The sequence below is a fragment of the Ictidomys tridecemlineatus genome, chromosome 15 (genome assembly GCF_052094955.1).
Source record: "Ictidomys tridecemlineatus isolate mIctTri1 chromosome 15, mIctTri1.hap1, whole genome shotgun sequence".
Lineage (NCBI taxonomy): Eukaryota > Metazoa > Chordata > Mammalia > Rodentia > Sciuridae > Ictidomys > Ictidomys tridecemlineatus.
Genome location: NC_135491.1, coordinates 444,483 through 469,050, shown reverse-complemented (window position 1 = coordinate 469,050; position 24,568 = coordinate 444,483). Strand labels below are relative to the sequence as shown.

Sequence of the window (24,568 nt, the reverse complement as noted above, 5' to 3'; positions counted from 1 at the left end):
CAATCGTGTGATTGTTTTAGTGCCTGAGAACTCCTAGGACTCCCAGACTCACATCAGACGGCATGTGGTGAGTGTGGAGAAGCAACCACAGTGGTTCAAATAGGTGGGGTGCCACAAGGACTTATTCATTTGCTGCTTCAAGAATATTTATTTCCTAACCCACGTAGGTCAGGCACTTTTATGGGCACTGGGATATATCAGCACAGGTGACATTGCAACAGCTTTGTCCCCACATTCTGTCTGCTTTCCTTACTCACATGCACCCCAGTCATTAAGTTGCACAGTCTCTTGTCAGAAGCCGGTGGTTCCACTGGAGAGAGAAGGGTAGAAGCTACATGCAGTGAAGGTGGGCTCGAGGGTGGGTCTCACACTGATCAGGATGCTCACAGGGGGATCCATTGTGATGGTGCTGTCACAGGAGTTGCCTTAGTGAGATCAGGAGAAGAGGGCGGATTCCATTCCCACCCCCATTCCTGGTCCCTTTTTGTCATAACTGAAAAAGTAGTTCTTATAGTCTAATGTTCAAGGACCATATGAACAAGACGCACAATTCCCTTTCGATATGCACAATGCTGATGTTAGTTATCTTGTCATCACTGTGATCAAAAAAATCTATCAAGAACAACTTAGAGGAGAAATCATTTATTTGGACTCCTGGTTTATCCATGAGCCATGTTTAGCTACCTCATTGCTCTGGCCTAAGGTGAAACAGAAATTTATGGTAGAAAAGAGTGATGTAGGAAATTTCCTCTGCTAATGCAGTTGGATAGCAAAAAAGGACCAGAGAAAATACAAACCCTTCTAGAATATGTGGTCAGTGACCTACTTTATCCAACTAGGTTTCGCCTCTTAGGAGACCATCCAGCTAAGATGCACCAATCCATCCATTTAAAAAATGGATTAATCCATTGTTGAGTTCAGAGCCCTCATGATCAAACCATTGCCTAAAAGCTCCACATCTGAAATGTGATACACTGAGGACTACACTTTCAGCACTTGAGATTTGGGGAGCATTCCAGATTCAACCACAACAGATGAGCTCTTGAAAAATGTATTTAATAAAATTTTCACATTCCTAATAGTACCAAACTTCTGTTTTAACTAAGTGAGTTAGTGATCTTCTCCAAAAATTCCCTTCAAAATTCCAGTCTGAAAAACAAATTCAAAGTGAGTATATCTTCGCCAGCTCACACCTCTCACCAAATCTCCAAATTTAATAGGATATAAATCATAAGTCAATAGAGCACTTGGTTAGCATGGGGAAGGCCCTGAGTTCCATCTTTAATACTGCAGAGACACAGAAAGAGAGGAAGAGAGAACTTATCATTGTGCTTAAGAGTTTGGATCAAAAGTCAGGGGCTTGGAAAACAGATGATTAAAAAAAGTGGTGATAAAAGCATTTGGGGATAAGTTGTTGAACAGGAGTGAGTCCTGCCTGAATGGCATAGAAGGACTTTAATAATGAGGAAGAGAGGGTGACCTGCTTTGTGAATACGAGTCAAACTCTGGCTCCAGTCACCCTGACACTACCCTATAAGACTATGAAGAAAGTGCTAAGGTGGCCAAGTTAGAGGTCATGCACGGCTTCAGCAGCACAGACTCCAGCCAGCAAGGCCCACTGAGTACCCGGTCACTAAAGGCAGATACCAACACTGGATCCACGGTTAATCAGGCAACTACCTGATGGCAGGTTGATTGCCATGATTACGTTGTACTTATTCAGTCATGAAAGAAGCAGCATTGTTTTTACTGTAACATATATTTTGAATATAGCGTGCCTTCTCTGCATGTGATGATATACTATCACCTGGGAACATACAGAATGTCTTGTTGATGGTCAAGGAATTCTGCACAGCATTGCTTCTGATCAAGAATTATAGATGATCCGATTCTCCACTTCTGCTGCTGCAGTTGCAGGAAGGGGTACACCCTTCTACCTCACTGGCAGCTTTTTACATCAAGGGGTGCCTACCAGCCTTAGTGCTGGTCTCAATATCGGGATCAGATTTTTTGGCAAAGGTGAGCAGGATCTAATTGTTGCAGAATACCCCAGCCATACTCAGTGACTTATTTTCAGGTTCTTGTCTCACAAATTTGAAGAATGAAATCCACAGTGAAGAGTGAATGTAAAGAGTAAGATTTATTCAAGTGCAATGAAGAGAAACAGTAGTTTGCCACCTACATGTACTAGTCTAGTGGTTAAAAGAGATACTGCATAGGGACATTTACCAATATCTGCGTTAATCAGGTATTGGAAAAATGCCAAGGCTATTGGTTTGGCCTGTGATCTTCTGATTGGTTATGCACCCCTTTAGCCCTTGAGTCTGTAGCCTTCACTCAGGTCCATCTGCTTCCTCTTTTCCATGCTCCAGCACAAAGGAGTTGGCTGGAGTGTTTGGAAAGTTTCTAAAGGTTAATTTCATGCAGTGGCCTTTACATTTAGAGAAGCTTTTATGGTGCCCATTGCCCTAACTGCCTGTTTCACTCTCTGTCTGTCCTATCTATTCACTACATCATAGTAAGTAACATATGGCAGTGGTTTGATGTGCATGGAATTCACTTATCTTCCCATGTTTCTCATCAGCCTGATGCAGCTGTACTGAAAGAATGGTGGAATGGCCTTTTGAAAGGAACTGGCTAGTTGGAAACACCTTACAGGTGTTCCAAAAACTCTACATGCTCAGATTCAGTATCTGATACATGACATGGTTTCCCCCATAACTGGGGCTCACAATCCCAGGAATTGAGAGGTGCAAATGAAGGTGACACCACTCTCTAGAACCTTAGTGATTCACAAGTAAATAAATGTTTTGCTTCCCCCTTCTGCAACTTTACATTCTGCTGACCTAGAGGTCTTTATCTGAAAGGGAGAAATGTCTCCATAGGAGACACAGCAATCATCAATTATTCCATTTATAGGATGTTATGACTCCAAACTGGTCACTTTTGTGTGTGTGTGTGTGTGTCATGCTGCGATTCAAATCCAAGGCTTTATGCAAGCACTCTACCAACTGAGCCATATCCCCAGCCCATTTTTTAAAACATATTTTTATTGTCATATATAATGGAATTTGTTACACATTCACACACACACACACACACACACACACACACAATATAACCATATAAATTGGACAATGCCATTTCCTAGTATTTCCTCTTTCCCCCATCTCCTCCCCCCTTGGTCCCTTTTCTGTGACCTCTGTTCAATTTTTATTAGATTCCCCACCCCTAACGTATACCTTTCTTTACCTTTATTCTTTCTAGCTTCCACATATGAAAGAAAACATCATCCTTGACTTTCTGACTTCAGCTTACTTTACTTAATATAATGCACTCAAGTTCCATCCCCATTTCCTGAAAATGACATAATTTCATTCCTCTTTATTACTGAAAAATTTTTATTGTGCAATTGGAACTCCATTGTGTATTGGAAATGTATTCCACATTTTCTTTATCCATTCATTGATGGACACCTAGGCTGGTTCCATAGTTTGGCTATTGTGAATCATCCCACTTCAAACATGGCTATGCATGTTTCACTGTAGTCGAATGACTTTAGCTTTTCAGGATAAATACCAAAGAGTGGTATAGCTGGGTCATATGGTGGTTTCCATGTTTAGTCTTTTGAGGAACTTCCAGGCTGATTTCCATGGTATCATACTCATTTACAATCCTTCAAACAGTGTAAAAATTTCCCTTTTCATCACATCCTCTCCAACAATTATTATTGTTTGTATTCTTCGTGGCTGCCATTCTAGTTGGAGTTAGATGAAATCTCAGTGTATTTTAATTTGCATTTCTCTAGTAGCTAATGACATTGAACATTTTTTCATATATGTATTGTCCATTTGTATTTCTTCTTTTGAGCACTGTCTGTTGAAACCATTTTTCCATTTATTAATTGGGTTATTTGCATTTTTGGTATTTTTTTGACTTCTTTGTATATTCTAGGCATTAATTCTGTCAGAAGAGTAGCAAGGAAAGATTTTCTTTCATTTTGTAGGCTCTCTGTTCTCATTCTTAATTGCTTCGTTTGCTGTGCAGAAGCTTTTAAATTTGATGCCAATGTATTTATTAACTCTTACAATTATTTCCTGTGTCTAGGGTCCTATTTAGGAAGTTGTTTCCTGCACCTCTTTGGTGAAGTGTAAACCCTATGTTTTCTTCTAGCAGTTTCATCGTTTCTGTTAAAATTCTTAGGTCTTTGGTCCACTTTGTGTTGACTTTTGTGCAGATTGAGAGATAATCATCTAGTCCCATTCTTCTACGTATGAATGACCAGTTTCCCCAGAATCATTTGTTTAAAAAGTCTGTCCTTTTTCCAATGTATGTTTGTGGCACCTTTGTCAAAGAGTTGGATGACTGAATTGTGCAGCTTTGAATCTGTGTCTTCTATTCTGTACTATTCTATTTGTGAATTTTAATGTCAATACAATACACAATATCATTTGGTTGCTGTGGCTCTATGGTTTCTATTACTATGAAACCACCCCCAATGGTTTGCTTGCAGATGGTAGATATTTGGATTTGTCACCCTCCATAGTTGCATGAGTCAATTCCTTATAATAAATAAATAATTCAACTTCCACACACATGCACAGAGGCTCACATGCCATTGGTTCTGTTTCTCTGGGGAATTCGGATGAATACGTAAGCTTTTACAATGCTCCTTCCACTGCCTTTTTCTTCCCAAGTTAAAGCACATCCTCTAGAACTATTAATCATTGTGTATTAAGTGTGTGTTTTTCCAAAAGCCTCACACACTGATACACCATCTTCTGGGCCAGGTTCAAATTTCTACCAGGTGAAGGTCATGGTCACTTCCTTGAAAGGTACTATGCCTGGCAAGTCAGAGGTAGGAAGTTGGCTTTGGGCTATTGGACATTAGAATCCTTCACTGTCACTTAGAAAGTTGCAGAGAGCTAGAACTTCTGAGGGCCAAGTCAGGTGGACAGCACTTCAGGATGATTGTGCCTGAGAAAAAAGCCTCTGGTGGGGAATGTCATTTGAGTCATCTTCAACCCAAGATCCTTCAGATGATCTGTCCTAGCCTGTTCTGCACTCATGTGGAACCCTCAATAAGTCAGCAGGTTGTGCCAAGGTGTGCACTCAGCCCCAGGCTCTGACAGGTATCAGTTCTTTATTATGCCTACAGGATGTGGGGTTGTTCTATCCAAGCTAGACTGTGAATGCACTGTCAAGCTTAATACACAGAGATCATATGACTGTGTGCATGTCATGAAGTGAAACAGAGTCAGTTTGTGTATGTGTATGCACTTTTACACGTGTCAGTCCACTTGTTCTACTGTCGGATCTTCCAATTCCAATTAATTTCACCTACTACTTCTGTACCAGTTATGGTGCATACCTGGCTCCCATAGGGTTGACTGACACTATGGAATTATAAACACAAGAGCACATTACCCTTGTAGAACCTAAAAAAGGCTTCCCTTCTACAGTGTTGGGCACTATGTGATAGTCTATGGGAACTGAAGAAATTCATGATACCCCTCTTCATAATGATCTGTTTTCACCAAAAATAGAGACATGAAGGCTACACATATACAGTTCTGCAGGTTTTTCTAGGTCCTGGGCAGCAAAGCAAATTAGAGTAAGATATATACAGTTCTGCAGGTTTTTATAGGTCCTGGGCAGCAAAGCAAATTAGAGTAAGAAATAATAATTACTTTTACTCATAATATCTGTTAAGATATTAAAAATGGGGGCTCTGTAAAACTACTGATCATTCACACAGAGCTCAATTTTGTCTCCTCTCATCAGAAACTGTGAATAGAACCACAAAGACTACAGATAGATTAAATAATAAAGTATTTATTAATGCATAAGCTAGAACAGTATGAAGAAAATTTTATGTTGGTGAATGGGAGACCGATAAAACTTTTCCATGAAGGTAAGGTAAGCCATTCCTAGAAGACTCTAGCAGACTGCAGATCAGCTCCTCCTGGTTAAAAACTAGGTCAGATATATGTTTTAATTAGTCAGAAAGGGGAAAGAATTATCCTTGAAGGCCCAGGCTGTTCAAGAATTCCTCCTGGGCATAAGCAAACATGTTCCTTCTTTTACAAGCTCAGATGACCAACGAACACTGTGTTAGGTGGTAGAAGATGCCTTCTGGCAGTGATTTAACTCTGACAAAGGCTCCTGTAAGCTTTACCTGTCCCTGAATGAGTGGGACTCTCACCCCAGTGTGGGTGTTAGGAAGTATGATGTTCAACTTCAGGCAGGCAGTTCCCTCATAAGGTCGAATACTGACCAAAGAAATAGCACAATTCCTGCAGGTATAGGCCTTTCTCAAGTGTGGACTTTCAGGAGCTAAGTGATGTTAAACCTTGGGCTGAAGGCTTCCTCACATTTGTTGCTTTTGTGAGGCTTCTCCATGGTGTGAGATTTTCGATGAAGAATGAGACCAGAGTGCTGTGTAAAAGATTTCCCACATTTGCCACACTCATATGGTCTTTCTCCAGTGTGAACCACCTGGTGCTGAATGAGGCCAGACTTCTGGATAAAAGATTTTCCACACTGACCACATTCATAGGGCCTCAAGCCAGTGTGAATTTTCTGGTGTTCAACAAGGGTGTAGCTCTGTCTGAAGAACTTCCCACATTCACTGCACTCAAAAGGCCTTTCTCCAGTGTGAGTCCTCTGGTGCCGAATGAGTTTGGATTTGAACATAAAGGCTTTCCCACATTCCCCACACTCATAAGGCTTTTCTGCAGTGTGCACCTTGTGGTGTTTATTGAGGGTGGCTCTTTGGCTAAAAGATTTTCCACACTGGTCACACTCAAAAGGCCTAGCCCCACTGTGGATTAACTGATGTTGAATGAGGCCATACTTTAGGCTAAATGACTTCCCACACTGTCCACACTCATAAGGCCTTGCTCCGGTGTGAATTATCTGGTGTTCAAGTAGACTGTGGCTCTGTGTAAAGAATTTCCCACATTCGCTACATTCATAAGGCTTTTCTCCCGTGTGAGTTCTCTGGTGTCGAACAAGAGTGGATTTGGACCCAAATGCTTTCCCACACTCATCACACTCATAAGGCCTTTCTCCAGTGTGAATTCTGCAGTGTTCAATGAGGTTGGAGCTTTGGCTAAAAGATTTCCCACATTCACCACACTCATAAGGCCTTTCTCCAGTGTGCACTCTGTAATGTTTAATGAGGGTGGCTCTTTGACTAAATGATTTCCCACACTGACCACACTCATAAGGCCTCTCTCCAGTGTGGATTCTGCGGTGGTCATTCAAGTGGGAGGTCTGGCTGAAAGATTTCCCACATTCACTGCATTCATAAGGCCTTTCTCCATTATGGACTCTCTGGAGCTGAATAAGTGAGTACTTGTAGCAGTAGGCTTTCCCGCATTTGGTAGATTCATAAAACCTTTTTCCAGTGTAGACTCTTGGATGGTGAACAAGAGCATGTTTGTGGCTGGAAGTTTTTCTGCATTCACCCCACTTGTAATGATTTATTCCAATATGAAGATCTTCCCCACACTCAGTAACTGTATTTGGCCTCTCACAGTTGGGAACAGACTGGGGCTGGATAAAGTCCAATGTGGCCAAGAAGCTTTTTCCAACATCCCCACAAGTTACAGGTTTCCCTTGGATTCTGCAGCTCTTCATAAATGAGGCTTTTCCCAAGTCTCTCTTCAAGGACATCTCTGAGCTGTGACAATTCTGCTCCTGGTGAAGGTTTGCACATATCCCAGTCAAGTATGGTTCCTGCCCAGGTTGATCAGCCAGGTGCAAAAGGTCTTTCAGAACTGGGACACACATTTCACAGGGATAAGTCTCCTGGGTAGAAACACCTGCCTTTGTAGTCTTGACTTGTGACAGTCCTACAGAAATCTGCTCAGAAGGTATCTCTTCATCCTCCATTCCATGCCAACAAACTGTAAGCAAACAAATTCTAATGAAATGCATGTTGAAACCATAGTGGGAGTATATTACTTATGTTTTAAAGTACTTCCTGTATAACATGATTTTTTTTTTATTTTAATATTTATTTTTTAGTTTTTGGCAGACAAAATATCTTTGTTTGTATGTGGTGCTGAGGATCGAACCCGGGCCGCACGCATGCCAGGCGAGCGCGCTACCGCTTGAGCCACAACCCCAGCCCATATAACATGATTTTTGTATGTGTGATATTAAGGATCAAATACAGGATCTCATAAATGCTAGTACTCTACCACTGAGCGATGCCCCCAGCCTGATTTTCTGATACCTTAAAAAAACTTCTAAGACTAGGATTAGTGGTACATGCCCGCAACCCTAATTATTTGGGAGGCTAAGACAAAAGGATCACAAGTTCAAGGCTGGCCTAAGAAACTTAGAAATACTCTGTCTTAAAATAATAAAAAGGGGTGTGAATGTAGCTCAGCAATACAGTGCACTGAGTTTAATCACCAGAACAAAACAAAGCAAAAATGCTTTGCTGAAAGCCTTGAAGAATGGCATGCCCCTGTAATCCAAGTTACTTGGGAAGCTGAGGCAAGAGTGAATGAGATTCCATTTAAAAACAAACTAAATTTTGCTGGCTGGGGAAGAGAGCAAGGCAATTCTTACCAAAGGTGTGAGATGGGATCACACCATTCAAATGCAAAATAACCAATCCAGAGTCCATACTGCAGACTATATTTTCTATATGGCCTTGATACTTCAGTATGCCATAGTCCTCTGCCCCAATCATCCCAAAACAGGTAGTAGGCAAGTATGGCCAAGATGTCCCTTAATCCCAGGGTCCACTGCAATGATTAATGTACCCATCCTGAACTATTTACCATGCCCTACCTATTGGGCAGGAAGTCCAATAAAGGCTATAGTTTAGTATTTTCCCTTCTGCTTTGGCTTCAGCACTGGACACCTTCTCATGTAGGCCCATATATCATGGTACTATTCTCTTGCCACTTTAAATAATAAATTATTCTATCGATGACATTAAACTCTCACTCAGTCAACTCAATCAGTTAAAATCCTGCAGTACACTTTAAAACAGAAAGAGGAGGTCCTATCACATACATATCAAGGAATGAGTCCACACTGTATCGTTCTGAGGATGAGAAAGCTGGAAGCATTTTGAAGCAGTGGCTGCCGGGCAGTATTGAGCCTCTAAGGATCAAAAAGGGTGAGCCATCACCACACAAAGGACACAAGGCTGAGTTGCACAACACAGTGGCGAGGCAGGGCCTCAAATCTACTCCTCATCACTGACTTTGACAAGTCTTTGTCATCTGGTGACATGTGCATGCTGTCCCAAAGGCTAGTAGCATCCAGAACCAGGAAAGTAAAATTGGAAAAAGGAATATTTACTGACATTCACAAACTTCACCACAAATGGTCAGTGCTGGGAAATATCATCAAGGAGGCAGTGCAGAGGATATGTGGCACATGGAGTACAGAAAGGAGGGAGCAGCAAAAGGCCAGAGACCACAAAGTAAGGAGTCAGCAAAAAATCAACAAAGACAAGGAAAAGGCCAGGAGTGGTGCCACATGCCTGTGGTCCAAGCAGCTCAGGAGGCTGAGGCAGGAGGACTGCAAGTTCAAAGCCAGCCCCAGAAACTAAGCAAGGTCCTAAGCAACTTGACACTGTCTCTAAATAAATCATAAAAAAAAGGACTAGGTATGTGGCTCAGTGATTAAGTACCCTGAGTTCAATTCCAGGGGAAGAAAAGGAAGGTAGACAGAAACAAAGGCTGACCAGCGGCATCAGCTCCAAAACTCTAAAGAAAGAAGAGAAGGAAGGAAGGAAGTGAGGGGAGGAAGGGAAAGAAGGAAAGGAAAGAAAAGTAGGTAAGTAGGTAGACAAAAACAAACGCTGACCAGTGGCATCAGCTCCAAAACTCTGGCAGACACCAGGCAGGCTGCTGGTTAGGGTTAGAAAACAGGCTGCTGGTTATGAGGAGAAAGTCTGGATGTCATACACTCCGTCAGCGGCCACTCATCAAGGCCCAGAGTCCTCTGAGACGTGTGGCATGTTCATCCTATGACACCACCAGGGCTCTCACTTGCTCTCCTAAAGGAAAGACAGGCCAGGTTATCCTGCAGCACTGCCCAGAACCACACAGCACACTACAGTCCACAGGAAATGTCATCCAAAAGGAGGTGCAGACCTTGGGGAATAGTGACCCAAAGAGGGAGTAGAAAGTCGGGTGAGATCTGTCAGGCTGACTCTAGATACCTGATGCCCAGACCCTCCCCTGCGCACTTCAGGGCAGCAAGAGCTTCTCGTGGCAGTGCACCAAGCTCATCCACGCACATGTGCCAAGACAGTGGAAAGGATTTCCACAGGCTCTGGAAAAGGCAGAACTGCCGCTAGAGGGAAAGTGGATAAATAGAGCCCAGCTCAAAACAGTGGGGTGGGGCGAGAGTCTTACCTAGTGAGGTTACAAGTGCAAAGTTCTCCAACATCACACCGAGGTACAGCACCCGCTGATGCTCATCAAGGAGCCCCCACTCTTCCTGGGAGAAGTAAATGGCCACATCCTCAAAGGTCACACAGTCCTGCCAAGATGGAGAAAATTTAATCAGCCTCTCTCCTAGGAACCCAAGTCCACTCCTCCTCCCTACCAGTCAGCCTTCCCTTGCTCGTCTTCCTTCCTGCTCTCTAACTCAGAGGAGACATCGATGGTATTGAGTTTCACCGTCTCCTCAAGTTCTGTTGTCACCGTGTCCTCCTTCAGCACCATCAGGCACCACCCTCTCCTCATCGTCCATGGTCACTGTGTCCTCCCTTAGCACCACCAAGTACCATGCTCTCCTCTTGGTCCCATGGTCACTATCCTCCTTCAGCATCCCCAGGCAGGTGGGCTGGGAGAACCAGCTAAATGGCCTGACATGTAGGGCCAGATCCCCAAAAGCCAGGTGATTTTCCTGGGGTCCCAAGATTGTGCCTCTCAGACACAAATCTGGGCTCATCATCTTTGATGTCCTCAATGCCAGGCCATCGGTCATTTAGCTCACAATCCCCATAGTGTAAACGTCACTCCTTGAACTGCACTTCTCATATAGCCTCGCTCCTCAGCCACCTCCACCCCTGTGTCCCACACCACAGGCATCTCTCTGGTTTCACCATATCACTCAGAACATGGCATTGAAAAAGCTTGGCAAGTTGATACAAGATCTAGTACTACCCAGAGCTTAGTCCCCACTGCCAGAGGCAGTCCCTGTCCTGTTCTGCAGGCCACATTAGTCCATTTTTACTAGCATAACAAACTATTTGAGGCAAGCTGCTGTATAAAGAAGGAAGTTTGGGCTCACAGTTCTGGAGGTGCAAGGTCTAAACACTTCCTCTGAGATGGCCTTGCTGGCAGTCTCCTCAAGTAGCTCAGGGCATAACATGACAAGACACAGGAAACACGCATATGTGTATGCAATCGCTTTTCTACTTATACAGCCAGCAGAATTCTACCACAGGCTACATCCTAACAACTCTACATAGCCCGAATCACGTCCCAAAGGCTCAACCTCCAAACATCACAGATTGTTTCCACTGTTAATAAGTCAGGATGGGATTCACATTTCAACACATGAATCCTTCAGGAACACTCAGGCCACATCCCAACAACAGCTCCTCTGCTGAGCTCCTTGTTTCAACCTCAGCAACCCAGAACGGCCTCAGATTTCAGAAACCACAGCCCACTTCCACTTGTGGTGTACTTGATATGCCCCCCTCCAGGAATTGCCTGCCTCTCCTCCTGACCTTCATTCAATGGCCTGCCACAGTAGCCTTACACCTCAGGAATACCAACTCTCCTCATGAAAATTTATGCTGCTAATTTATGAAACTCGAAAGAAACACCACGGATTCTACAAAAATCTTGTGGATATAAAGTATGTTGAATAAGCATTAGTCCTAGCTTCAGTACCTCAGTTACTCCTAGGCCTTCACACTGATTTCATGGCAAACTGCAGACCATCCTCTCTCCCATACCTTTCACTTCTCTCCCACATCTTTGTGACTCCCACAACTACCACCCAAGGACCCAAGCACAAGACACACCCATAGGTTCCCCAGGCTCCTAATAGCATTACCAGCAAACCAGGATTCCCTTTTAATGGTGACCCAAGCTACACCCAGGACAAACACTGACCACTACCTTCTGGATGTGTCCTGAATCCCTCCTCAAAGCTGTAGTCCTGTGTAGTTAACTATCCATTTGATGTCTAAACTAACTGTTCTTTGAAATGTCTCAGCCTCTAAAGATGTCCCAAAACAAAACTGTGAATATTCCAATAATTAACCCTACTACAAACTTATCCTGCTTAGTGGAGCTTCTATATTTCTAGCTACTAGACCCAAACACCCCACTTCCATGAACTACAGATTCTTAAGTAAGAATATCTCACCCTCAGTATCTATAAACCTGGTCTTTCTTACTTAAAAAAACTGATATAGATACCAACAGCTACCAACTGCATGGCCACCACATTGGTCCAGCCATTATTAGCTCTCACCTGACTGCTACAATAGGATTATCTTTGCTCCTCCTATCCCACCCTTCACACCCACAGTCTGGTCTCCATGTTGTAGCCACAGGAAATTTGAGAGTTGGGTCAGATCTCCATCTTCTGATCCAAAACTTGCATCACTTGTCTCATTCCAGAAGAGACACAGAAAATCTGAGAAAACCATCACAGTGTGATTTCTGTTCTTTAGCTTTCAACTCCCTGCTTTCCTCAACAACTCAGCCCTAGGTTCTAGCATTTGCTTTCCAATTATCTAAACTTGGGACAACCTTCCACACCTTACTGTACTAGTTTCCAGCAAAAGAAAACACTTCAGATAGCCCCTAGTCTAGACATGTGATTCCTGGGCTTGATGTAGTTGCTCAGGATCAAAGAAGTAGAGAAGTAACATGAGACGATCCCCAGAACATTAAAAGATGGAGAGACAGAGTGGGATCAGAATCATGGAAGTCCTGGCACACCCTCTACTCACCTGTGCGAAGTCCATAAGGGTTTTTGTAGTCATGGGAGCCTGTGAGAAGACGGAGAGAGACAAGTGACCATGGTGCGGGTTCCCCTGACTCAGGCCTCCTTTTTTTCCCCGCCCAGCCCTGGGGATGACTGCATTATGGGTGGCCTGAGTGCCCCAGTCCTGGGTGCTGTTAACTACGGTGAGAACTTGCACTAGGACTCCATCTCTGCTGCACCTCGGTGCTATCCCCTTTCCAGATGTTCTAACTTGGAATTGCGTTTGGAAACTTTGAAAAACTTAACGCAGACCACGCTCTTCTGAGCACAGCACTCCCTGGCTATCAAAACCCTGAGGATAAGGGTGATTGCTGCTGGCTCAACCGTCCTAGTGAAATAAAGAAACCAGTCCCTTCGGCAGTCACGCTCCCCCACACCCTGGACACCAGCTTGGGAAGTGGGGACCCGCCCCTGAGCCCCGCATCCTTCTGGACACCGAGACCGGAAAGGTGGAGTGACACAGGAGGACGCGCGCAGCCCCTCGGGGATCCGGGACTCGGGCGGCCCGGGGGACTCGGCGCTTACCCCGCCTGTGTCCTGCGGCGCGGCCACAGCCATCGGCTTCGCGGTTGTGCCGCGAAGACCACCCAGAACCCCTATAGCTGATGGAGCCTGCGGAACCGGAAAGCTATCACTACGACCGTCCGGGAGCGATGCCGGAAGTCCCGCCCCGATCTACAGAACAAACGCGGCGGCGCCCTCTGCCGAGCGCTCATTGGCCAGGTCTTAGCGTGGCATTCTGGGTAACGTAGTTCTCACGCTCCGCAGGGCGGTCTGCGTGGCTCTCTGGGACCGCAGCCTATCGGCCTCGCGGGGCGCTGGGAGATAGCGTCACCGCCTTTGGAAAGCGGGGCGGGGCTTCGCACTTCTTAAAGGGAACGCGGCCAAGTGGTCTCTACTGGAGTTTCCACGTGGACGCGGAGAGGCGTGTCCGCCCTGCGCGCAGGCGAATGGCCGTTCGCTCTCGCTCCTTAGCGGGTTTCGGGGGCTGGGTCCAGGAGCAGAGACGGGGCCGGAGTCCACTCGTGGTGCAGCAGACCTGGAGTGTGGGCGCTGGGCTCAGCCCAGGGCAGAAGTGGCTTCCTCCTGAGAAGCTGATCTGCAGACACAAAAGGGAAAGTGGAGAAGCTCTGGGAGAGAGCCTCGAGGGTGGAGAGCCGCCCGGTGAGACACGGCCACCAAGTCGGCCACCCGAGAAACCCGAGGGAAGGCAGAAAAGAAGCTCCTCCAGGAGGGAGCAAGTCCGCCCACCGCCCGTAGCTGCTCAGGGAGGTCTTGCTGCTGGCAGTGGGGACAGTGACGTGTGACGTCAGTCTCCCGCCCAACATCCCGGAGGTCCCACGAGGCTTGTCAGCCTGAAGGTTGAATGCAGAGCCCTCGCAGCCCTCGATATGTGAAAATGGGCAGAGAACAGCACTTAACGTCAAACCTGTTTAGGGAGATGATTTTGGGATCGGAATAAAGGGAGAAGAAAACCCTCAAGTGATAGACTCAAGTCTTATATCTACTTTTAAAAAAATAGCCTGTTTCCACTTCCTGTTGAAGATCCAATTTGTTATGTGGAGTTTGCTCCCTGGAAGAAATCTGGATTTCCCTGACATCCTGTGGGGAGTGGAAGAGAGGCAGATGGGGGAGAGATTCAACTGCAAGTCTGGAATGAGAGTGGGGAACATACGCAGGAACCTCTGGAAATGGAATAGGCCTTAAGGAGGTGATAGGGGAGATAGTTTCCCTTTTGAGAAAGTAAGTATAAGTCCCTAATGGGAGGTGAGAAGAGAAGGGCAAATTGATGAGGAGAGGGAGTATTGAAAATAGGGAAAGTCAAATCAAAACCACAAGGGTCCTCTGCACATCTACCAGAATGACTACTAAAACAAACAAAAAACAGTATCAAGGATGCGGAGAAGTTGGAACCCTTATATTCTGGCAGTGTGAATATGAAATGGTAGAGCTATTGTGGAAAAGAGTCTAGCAGTTCCTCAAAGTATAGAAACTGCCACCTGAGACCTTGTTTACACATTCTAAAGAACTGAAAGCATGAACTCAGGTACCCCTACACTCAGTGCCGTGGTAACGTTATTCACAGTGTCTGAAAGGTAGAAACGACCTAAGTATCCATCAAAGATCTGTGAATTTAAAAAAATGATACATTCAAACAATGGAATAGTCATAAAAGGAATAAAGTTATATAGGACACAACAAAGATGAACTTTGAAAAATATTCTAAGAAGTGTTAGTCACATTCAAAATAACAAATATTTTATTCCACTTTTATGAAATATCTAGAATAGGCAAACTCAGACAAAAAACAGAGGACACCAGAGGCTGGGGGCACAGGAAATGAAGAGTTACACTTAATGTATACACATTTTCTTTTGGGTTGATCAAAAAAAGTGTTGGAAATAGTAATGGTAGGTTTACAACATTACAAATTCACTTAACACCACTGAATTGTATTCTTGAAATTTATTAAAATGGTGCATTTTACATTACATGTCATTTACCACTCTGCACAAAAACCATACAAGCAGAGATTTTCTCCAAATCTCAGACAATATTTTCCCCTATCACACTATTTCATATTCATGAATATTTCCTTTGAAGCTAAACCAGTTTGAGTAGTATTTATTTATTTATGTGCCTAAAGTTATTTTAGGCCTCTTATAGGACTTACAATGCCTAAGATTGAACTGCCCTATTCTACATAGAATGACACATTTCTATAAAGAATGTGCAATTTATTGCCCTAAACATTAACATATGATAGAAGGGATGACTGAAATAGCTGTAGAGAACATGGAAGAAGTTGCTTCTTTGTTAGCAGTCCATGAAACCAAAGAAACGAGTGTCGCTATGAATGAGCACCAAGGGACTGAATGCTGGGAAACATGAAGACAAAATCATAGAGGTATTCACCAGCCACTGACCTGGGATTACAGCAAGAGTCATCCAAACATGCAAAACAGAAGAGAATGAATAAAAGATGCAAAAGGAGCTCACAAGGATCAAAATGGTGCATGTAGCTTTACCCTCAGGGGAATGTCTAAAAGTCCGCCTGTGGATGTAAATGTGTTGCACTCGCTGTTTGTGTCTGTGCAGGAAAAGAACCATAAATCCACTGGCCCAGGCCATGAATCCCAAACACATGAAGTCAATTGCGAAGAATAAGAATGCAACTAGAAACTTTTTAAAGCTATCGGGATTAAGTGAGGAACAGTATCCATAATTTATTTTCACACTTAAATTTTTGCTGTGCATTGGACCAATCACTTTTATAGGAACAAATATATTTATCAACAGTTGCAGGATCCAGAAAATAAAACAACTGAAGGCAATGCACTTTGGGGATTTCATTCTGAGCTCCAGCCACTTGGAGAAATTGGGGTAAAGTTTTATGGCCTGGAAACCACTGAGGAAGCAGGTGGTGCTGAGGGAAACCCCTCTGGCAACTCTGTGGAAATAGAAGAGAAGTTTACATCCAGTTTCATCCAGAAAGTAGTTCAGTCCAAAAGCTGCCACTGTCTGAGAAAAGTACAATGGAATTGGCTAATACCAGTTGGTTGAGGACCATGTCTGTGGGTTTTACATTGTGTCCAGTGAGCAAAGTGAAGTTATAAAGACAAAGGAGGGAGATATTTCCCAGGACTCCCACTCCCATCTGAATAAGGAAGATAACCCCAATTTCCAACTTAACAATAGCCATCACATTGCATGCTTGGTACAGTGATTTTGATTGGAATAAAGGAATGGGTAATTAGACAAACAAAAAGAAATATTACCATCACCTTGCCCAGTAACCTTTACGGCTAAACCTAATACATATTTTCTAAGTTTAATTTACTGATTGCTTTTTGAAATGAAAAGCCAAGTAAAAAAAAACTATGTATGAAGTATGCCAAAGTTTTTCCACATATGTGGAGAAATAAAAATAAAAAATCTTCTAAAATAGTGGCTTTATTTTTGCAAAATAAATATTTCATATAGTAAACATGGTTGAATCAAATTAAATGTTTTAAAAACACAAAATTGAAAAGTGGAAAGATGAGCAAATATTCAGTTTGTGACCTCTGTGAAAATGAAATACTTCAAGTGAACTGAAAAATATATCATTTCAACTCTATATCCTAGAGGCAAAATTATCTGTAAATAAGGCTTAAATTTTACTTATATATTTTACCAAAGGGTTGATGTCTTTTTGAAACAAATATATTAATCTAAGTGGAAAATAAGACTTTCAATGTAAGAGAAAGTGAGTGGTAATATAAATAAAACCTCCATTTGATAGAAACATTCAATATTAACTTATTATTTAAGAAAATGTTTTGTACTAGAGATCAAACGCAGGGACTCTCATTTACTCTGAGCTACATTCTTGCCCCTAAACCACACATACACACAAATAAATATAACATCAATTTGTAAGTAAATGCATGCCAAAGCCAATGTCTCGACTTGGCACCAGAATCACGAGCCACCACACAGCTTCGTAGGTTCAAACAGCAATTCTTTATTCCTGCTCTCACACCGCCTCCACACAGGTCCAGGGGCAATCACGTTCTGCCGTCTCCGGCACAATTCACCTACTCCACGAGGCTATCTCCAAATCCCATTTTAATCTCACAGCAGGAACACCCTAATCCCAGCAATAATCTTCAACCTCTAACTTCCCTAAAACCCATTATCTTAAACTGGCAACACCTTAAACTCAAGGAGCCGGTTACTTCCTCAAACCTGATCAGCTCTAAACCCGGATCCGCCTTGGTCCTTGAGCAAGGTCACCTTATTAAAGCATGCATGCAATGTCCCATCGAATGTCCTCTAAGCAGCATGGGGTACGCTTGGCAAGGAAATTTCGATGCGTCATTCCTACTTGGTAATGGCCCTCAGCAAATGCATAAAAATATATACTCTCCTTCCTTTCTACATTGAAAAACTGTAGAAATTATGGGCAACCAAATATCAATGCCTATTTCTAACAACCAGGTTTTGGTCTCTAAAATTTCTCAGTATAAGAAAGAAGTGTCTTTGAGGGTGAAGGCAGTTTATTTCAGATCTAGAGCAGAAACTTTCCAAGATTCTTTTGAAAAATCTGATCAAATAAGGGATGTGAGGAAATTGAGAGAAAGCTGAGTTCACTTGAAGTAGTCTCGGGACCATAGGAAGAAACTACCATTGTACAAAATTATGTAATAGTCACTCTGAAGGATTGGTGCTCATAACCGAGCTGCATATGGTAGAAGTGACATAACAGGAACTGATAAGTTTTATACTGGGAGATGTTTGGAAAACCCACGCATTCTTCTGAAAATCAATGGAGGGAATGCTAATCCTCTATCCTACCTATAGCTCTATAGATTCTATTTCATGTTAAGAAATTTTAGTTTGGGGTAAGATGTATCACACTTCAAAATATTTACTATCATGTATAAATATAAAAATAATAGAAGTTTCAAGATTGTTTTTAGAGAGCCTTCCTCAGAACAATTCCTTCTTCCAAAAGCACTGAAGCTTCATTGTTGGATGGTGAAATATGAGGATGTTTGAAGTCAAGAAGAAAAAATACTATCACGCTGGGCAGTGCCTGGTTGAGTTATCTTCCGGCATGGTCATTTCTACCACACAGAAACCTCAGCTGTGAGATGAATGTCCACTTCCATGACTGAGAATTGAAATACACATTTGAGAAACATTCTAGAAATAGGAAATTTATAAAGATCAATAATATCATCTAGAATAGTCACAAGTCAAGACAGTTGAAAATTTTCTTTTATGTAAGCAATAATCTTAAATGTACAAGCAAAAATACATTAGTAAAAAAGGGGGAGATTTTGGAAAAAGACTGATAAAGTAATAGAAGGGAAATATTGAATGACAATCAAAGGTGGTATTTAAATTATAGAACTTATTTTAAATAATAGCAAAGAAAACTGTTGTCCTAGGTAGAAGTCTTTCCAGTATTTTTAGTAATTCAAAGCACACTAATATGTACCTTATTGAATAAATGTCAGTGAAAATGTTAACATTTCCTAATTTCCTCTACTAATATCAAAAGGGCAAGACATGTAAAAAATCAGTTTAATGAAAAGAACTTACTATGTGTAAAGTATAATAAGAATTACAGTTTGCTACTGAAAAAAAAAAAATAAAAATGTGACAGAACTTGTAATGACCTAGGTTGGCAGATACTTACATAAGAGAGCTCCAGAAGAACGTACGTGTGGTTGAAGTGAACGATGGCCTGGGGGAAACAGCTTATTCAATGATCACCACTGAAGTATGTGGAGATTTAATTAAGGCTTTAGAGGTATATTTCTAGCTTTAATCTTAGAAGAAAATAATAAATACTTGATATAAATATATATAATATAAAATCTCTCAGATGGAAATATAGCAGGATGTTTTTCATAATTTTGTCTTAGCAAAGTATTGCTAACCATGTGTCAAACCTGAGGTCCTAAAAGTCTTTGGTGCTTTCATAAAATGTAACTTTTTTTCCTTTGGTACTGGGACAGGAACCAGAGCTGTTTCACTATCAGGTACATCCCCAACACTTTTTATTGTTTATTTTCAGACAGGGTCTTGCTAAGTTCCTTATGGCCTTGCCAAGTTGCCAAGACTGGCCTGGAACTTCCAATCCTCCTGCCTCAGCCTCCCCCATTGCTGGAATTACAGGCATGTGGCACCTCATCTGGTGATATTTGTACTTTTTTTTTAGAGAGAGAGAGAATTTTTTGATATTTATTTTTCATTTTTTCCGATGGACACAACATCTTTATTTTTTATTTTTATTTTATGTGGTGCTGAGGATCAAACCCAGTGCCCTGTGCATGCCAGGCGAGTGCGTTACCGCTTGAGCCACATCCCCAGCCCGATATTTGTACTTTTTATAATAGAAGGTTTTCCTCACTCTCCCACCTGCTTGGGCAAACCCTTCCTGTGGGACTCCCCAGTGTGGGCCCTTGCACATGAAGTGACTGTTGCTCTAGGACCTGTGTGAGTATAGTTAACTTGTACCTCTCCGGTGTCCTGTCTTGTGGCTGCAGCTGATTGTGGTGTGAAAAGGTACAGAACACTGCATACTTAGAGGTTTTTTGAAGATCATTCAGATTGCCAATACATAAAATTTTGCTAAATTTATTTTCCAGAAAAATCATGCAATTTAACATTGAAAAAATTAAACCATTTGCAAAAATATTGCCATCAAATCTCAACAATTGGGATAAAGAGAACAGTTTATGTGTGAGTTGGGGGAAACATCACTTTTGGTCAAGGACTGGACTAGTGATGACCGGACAAAGTGTGGGTAGTGGGAGCACATGTCCTAGAGTGACCATCTCTCACAAGAGAAGACAGAAGGAGAATTCAGTCTGCAGGGATCCAGGAAGATGGGAGTTAAGACAGAACTTCCTGGGTGATTATGAAGTGGTGGCCAAGTTCCCCAACAGTGAAGCATTGTGACCTCTCTGGCTAGCAAGGGGAACAGGGTGGGGAAGGGTATCTGAATAAACATGCACCTCACATTCATATCTTTGTTGATTTCTTAAGGATTTTACAGCAAAATTCTAGTTTTTTTTCAGTGCTGCAGATTGAACCCAGGGCCTTGTACATGTGAGGCCAGCTCTGTACAGCTGAGCTATATCCCCAGCCACCAGAATATTAGCTTTTAGATTCAAATTTAGCATTTCGTAATATTTGAAATTCCAGTAAATATTGAAAAGAGAAATTTGAGGTGTGATAAGTGGAATTAAAAAAAATAGGTAATGAGGGCTGGGGATGTGGCTCAAGCGGTAGCGCACTCGCCTGGCATGCGTGCAGCCCGGGTTCGATCCTCAGCACCACATACAAACAAAGATGTTGTGTCCGCTGAGAACTAAAAAATTAATATTAAAAAATTCTCTCTCTCTCTCTCTCTCTCTCAAAAAAAATAGGTAATGAAATTAGAGCAATACACTAAGAAAAGGGGGAAAGGTAAACTGCTGGAATCATGAAAAAGACTTTATGAAATGAATTTAAGTCTGCTCAAGTATGAAGTCCTGGTTTGGGAATCCACGTTTCCCAGGGCTAGAGAAAACACTTAGGAACCTGCAAATCTGTGGATTGCATAAACATGGTGCTGCTTGAAATACAACATAGATTAAAGCTCACATCCCTTTGTCATAGAACATGACAGGGATGATTTAAACTAGGTGATTCCTACTTTCAGAGGGAAGGATGTGATATTCATCAAACAAGTTCTCCAATTAGAATTTTATTGTTTTTATCCTTTTAGGTTGCTTTTTTTTTTAAAAAAAAAAGTATCTTGTGATTAGGGGAGAAACAGCAGGAGATTAATAGGAGAATGAGAATGGCAAGGCACGTTGGGCATCTGCTTACGTGCCTGGGTGATAATATCACCTTAAGACTAAGATGTCCCTGAAAATTCTTTAGTGAGCCCCATTAGCCAGGCGTACTTTAATGACTCCACACCTGGGACAGGGGCAGGGAGAGATCAGGCTGACAGAGGCAGGAAAGGCACCGGGTGCAACAGCTGCTCTCGGAAAAAGTGATTTCACACTTTGTGCAGAAATATGCCTGTGGCCAGTCACACAACACCCCCACACTACACACTATACACTACACACACACAGTACACACACACCACAAAACAGAGCACATACTAACTACACACTACACACACAGACACCACACTACATACTATACACTACAAAACAGAGCACATACTAACTACACACAACACACACACACACACACACACACACACACACGTCCTTTGTTCCTGGGGATTTCCTGTGATAGAATTCTCCTATAAATCAAACACTTATCTGACACAATACAGACACTTACCAAGTGGCATCTGAGGTGCACACAGTGGGTGTCAGTGCAGGGTCTGTGCAGGAGTCGGGAGGGGCATCTGAGTCTGAAATAAATGACTGGAAATCCATGATCTCACCTCCTTCTTGGGAAGTAATTAGCATTTCACCTGTGACTGCAGCGGCAATAAACATCTGCGTGGGGACTTGAGATCATGTTTGGAAAACAACATTGTACAAAGCACCCAAAGCAATTAATATTGAAATGTGGTTCTCCACAATAATTGAGGAAATATCTGGGACCAACTTACCTTTTTTTTTCTCATTAAACTTTTTGTTTTAATGGGTCTCAAAATTCTGTGACAGATTTTTGGTCAAGTTGTTTCCATTAAAAAGAACTGATTTTAAAAACTCATAACCTAAAACTGCCACACACAAAAAAACCAAAATGGTCTACAAGACATTTCCTTTCCTTCTGAAGGTCTTACGCTGGGTTGTTATCAACAGTCTTTTACTCTTAAACCTGAATGGCCAGTTGAGTCACACCCTTCTGAGGCCCTTCTTCACCCCTCTTTAAGCCTGGGGGCAGGGGTTAGGGGTCATATCCCTTTAGCCCTCTGAGCTCTCTGGGCAGACTTGGTGACCTTGCCAGCCCAGCAGCCTTCTGTCCACTGCTTTGATGACACCCACAGCAACTGTCTGCCTCAGACCACGAACAGCACAACGACCCAGAGGAGAGTCAGGGAAGCTCTGGGCACCCTGGGCTTTCCTGGAACCAATCAGCGATGGCAGCATCACCAGATTTCAAGAATTCAGGGCCATCTTCCCGCTTCTTACCTGGACAGTGATCAATCTTTTCTCTCAGCTCGGCAAACCTGCAAGCCATGTGAGCTGTGTGACGGTCCAGTACAGGAGCAGAGTCGGTACTGATCTGGCCTGCATGGCTCAGGTCATCACCTGGGGAGTGGAACCAGCTGCTCCCATAGGTAGGTCATGTTGCTGTCACCAGCCTCATTGCCACGGCACACATCTTTGACAGACTCATTCTTGATATTGAAGCCCACATTGTCTCCAGGAAGAGCTTCACTCAGAGCTTCACGGTGCATCTCAACAGACTTTACTTCAGTTGTGACATTGACTGGAGCAAAGGGAACCACCACACCAGGCTTGAGAACACCAGTCTTCACTCGGCCCACAGGGACAGTACCAATGCCACCAATTCTGTAGACATCCTGGAGGGACAGACGCAAAGGCTTGTCAGTTGGATGAGTTGGTGGCAGGATGCAATCTAAAGCTGCAAGCAGTGTGGTTCCACTGGCACTGCCATCTTTACGGGTGACTTGCCATCCCTTGAACCCAGGCATATTAGCACTTGGCTCCAACATGTTGTCACCATTCCAACCAGAAATAGGCACAAATGCTACTGTGTCAGGGTTGTAGCCAATTTTCTTAATGTAGGTGCTGACTTCCTTGACGATTTCCTCATATCTCTTCTGACTGTAGGGTGGCTCAGTGGAATACATTCTGCTAACACCAATGATGAGTTGTTTCACACCCAGTGTGTAGGCCAGAAGGGCATGCTCATGGGTCTGCCCATTTTTGGAGATACCAGCTTCAAATTCACCAACACCAACATCAACAATCAGGAAAGCACAGTCAGCCTGAGATGTGCCCATAATCATGTTTTTGACAAAGTCTCTGTGACCTGGGGCGTCAATGATAGTCACATAATACTTGCTGGTCTCAAATTTCCACAGGGAGATGTCAATGGTGATACCACGTTCATGTTCAGCTTCCAGTTTATCCAAGACCCAGGCCTACTTGAAGGAGCCCTTTCCCATATCAGCAGCTTCCTTCTCAAAATTTTCAATGGTTCTTTTGTCAATCCCACCACATTTGTAGATCAGATGGCCAGTAGTGTTGGACTTGCCCGAATCTATGTGTCCAATGACAACAATGTTGATGTGAGTCTTTTCCTTTCCCATTTTGGCCTTCATTTAGTGGGGTTTTCACAACACCTGTGTTCTGGCAGAAAACCCATTGCAGAAAAGGGAACCTACCTTGACTAATGATGATTATTTCTTTAGGGTAAGAATCTAGTGGTGAGACTGTAGCGTCATATGATAGGTACATATTTGCCTGTACAAGAAAGGTCCAAACACTTTTGTAAATTGGATGCATAGTTTCTCCCTTCTGCCAGCCATGTTTGACCACTTTAGTTTCTCCACATCTGCACTAGCTGGTACTGTCAGTCTTTCCTCTAATTTTGCATGTGCTGGTGAGCATATCATACTATCCTGCTGTGGTTTTAATGTTAATTCTTGTAATGAATAATGATGTCAAGCATATATTCATGTGCTTATGTGCCATTTGGAAATAAAAGAACATTCTTGAATATGAATATGTTCATATCTTGAATTTTTACTATTTCTTATTATTTTGATGGGAACTGAATTCAGAGGACTCTACCACTGAGCTACACCTCCAGCTCTTTTATTAAACAAACAAACAAACTTTATTTTCAGATAAGTTCTCACTAAATTGCCCAGGCTGGCCTGGAACTTGGAATTCTCCTGCTTCAGCCTCCTGAGCATCTGGGTCTTCTGAAATTTATAAAGCAGACTGCGTGCACATGCTCTTTACATACTCTCTATACAACTAAATTGTCAGAAGTATAATTTGAAAATCTTTTCTCCTAACTAACTATAGAGAATCAGATGTAACTGCATTACTATTACTGTCCTTGATGGAGTCTGCCTGCAAAC

At 42.8% G+C, this 24,568-nt stretch overlaps 2 protein-coding genes and 1 pseudogene across 3 annotated transcripts; all 3 read right to left on the bottom strand.

Annotated features, from left to right (window-relative positions):
- Nucleotides 1–128: 128 nt before the first annotated feature.
- On the bottom strand, nucleotides 129–13,667 carry LOC101958742 (uncharacterized). 2 transcript variants are annotated; one of them, XR_013431117.1, is made up of 4 exons: nucleotides 13,519–13,667; nucleotides 12,959–12,997; nucleotides 10,395–10,521; nucleotides 129–409 (listed from the first exon to the last, which is right to left on the bottom strand). XR_013431117.1 is itself a non-coding variant. In XM_040279766.2 (3 exons), exons 1-3 carry the CDS (start codon nucleotides 11,356–11,358, stop codon nucleotides 6,337–6,339), a joined length of 1,785 nt encoding a protein of 594 aa, XP_040135700.2. In that variant the 5' UTR covers nucleotides 11,359–12,947; the 3' UTR covers nucleotides 5,816–6,336. The 2 variants fall into 2 exon arrangements, 1 of the variants encoding a protein (XP_040135700.2); XM_040279766.2 differs by lacking the exons at nucleotides 129–409; nucleotides 12,959–12,997; nucleotides 13,519–13,667 and adding exons at nucleotides 5,816–7,913; nucleotides 11,278–12,947.
- Nucleotides 13,668–15,456: 1,789 nt separating this feature from the next.
- On the bottom strand, nucleotides 15,457–16,875 carry LOC101958463 (vomeronasal type-1 receptor 1). The gene is given in 2 exon segments (XM_005341760.3): nucleotides 15,457–16,516; nucleotides 16,518–16,875. Coding segments are annotated over 2 exon segments (885 nt in total). The 5' UTR covers nucleotides 16,697–16,875; the 3' UTR covers nucleotides 15,457–15,810.
- Nucleotides 16,876–22,387: 5,512 nt separating this feature from the next.
- LOC101958166 (elongation factor 1-alpha 1 pseudogene) lies at nucleotides 22,388–23,803 on the bottom strand (annotated as a pseudogene).
- Between the last annotated feature and the right edge of the window lie 765 nt (nucleotides 23,804–24,568).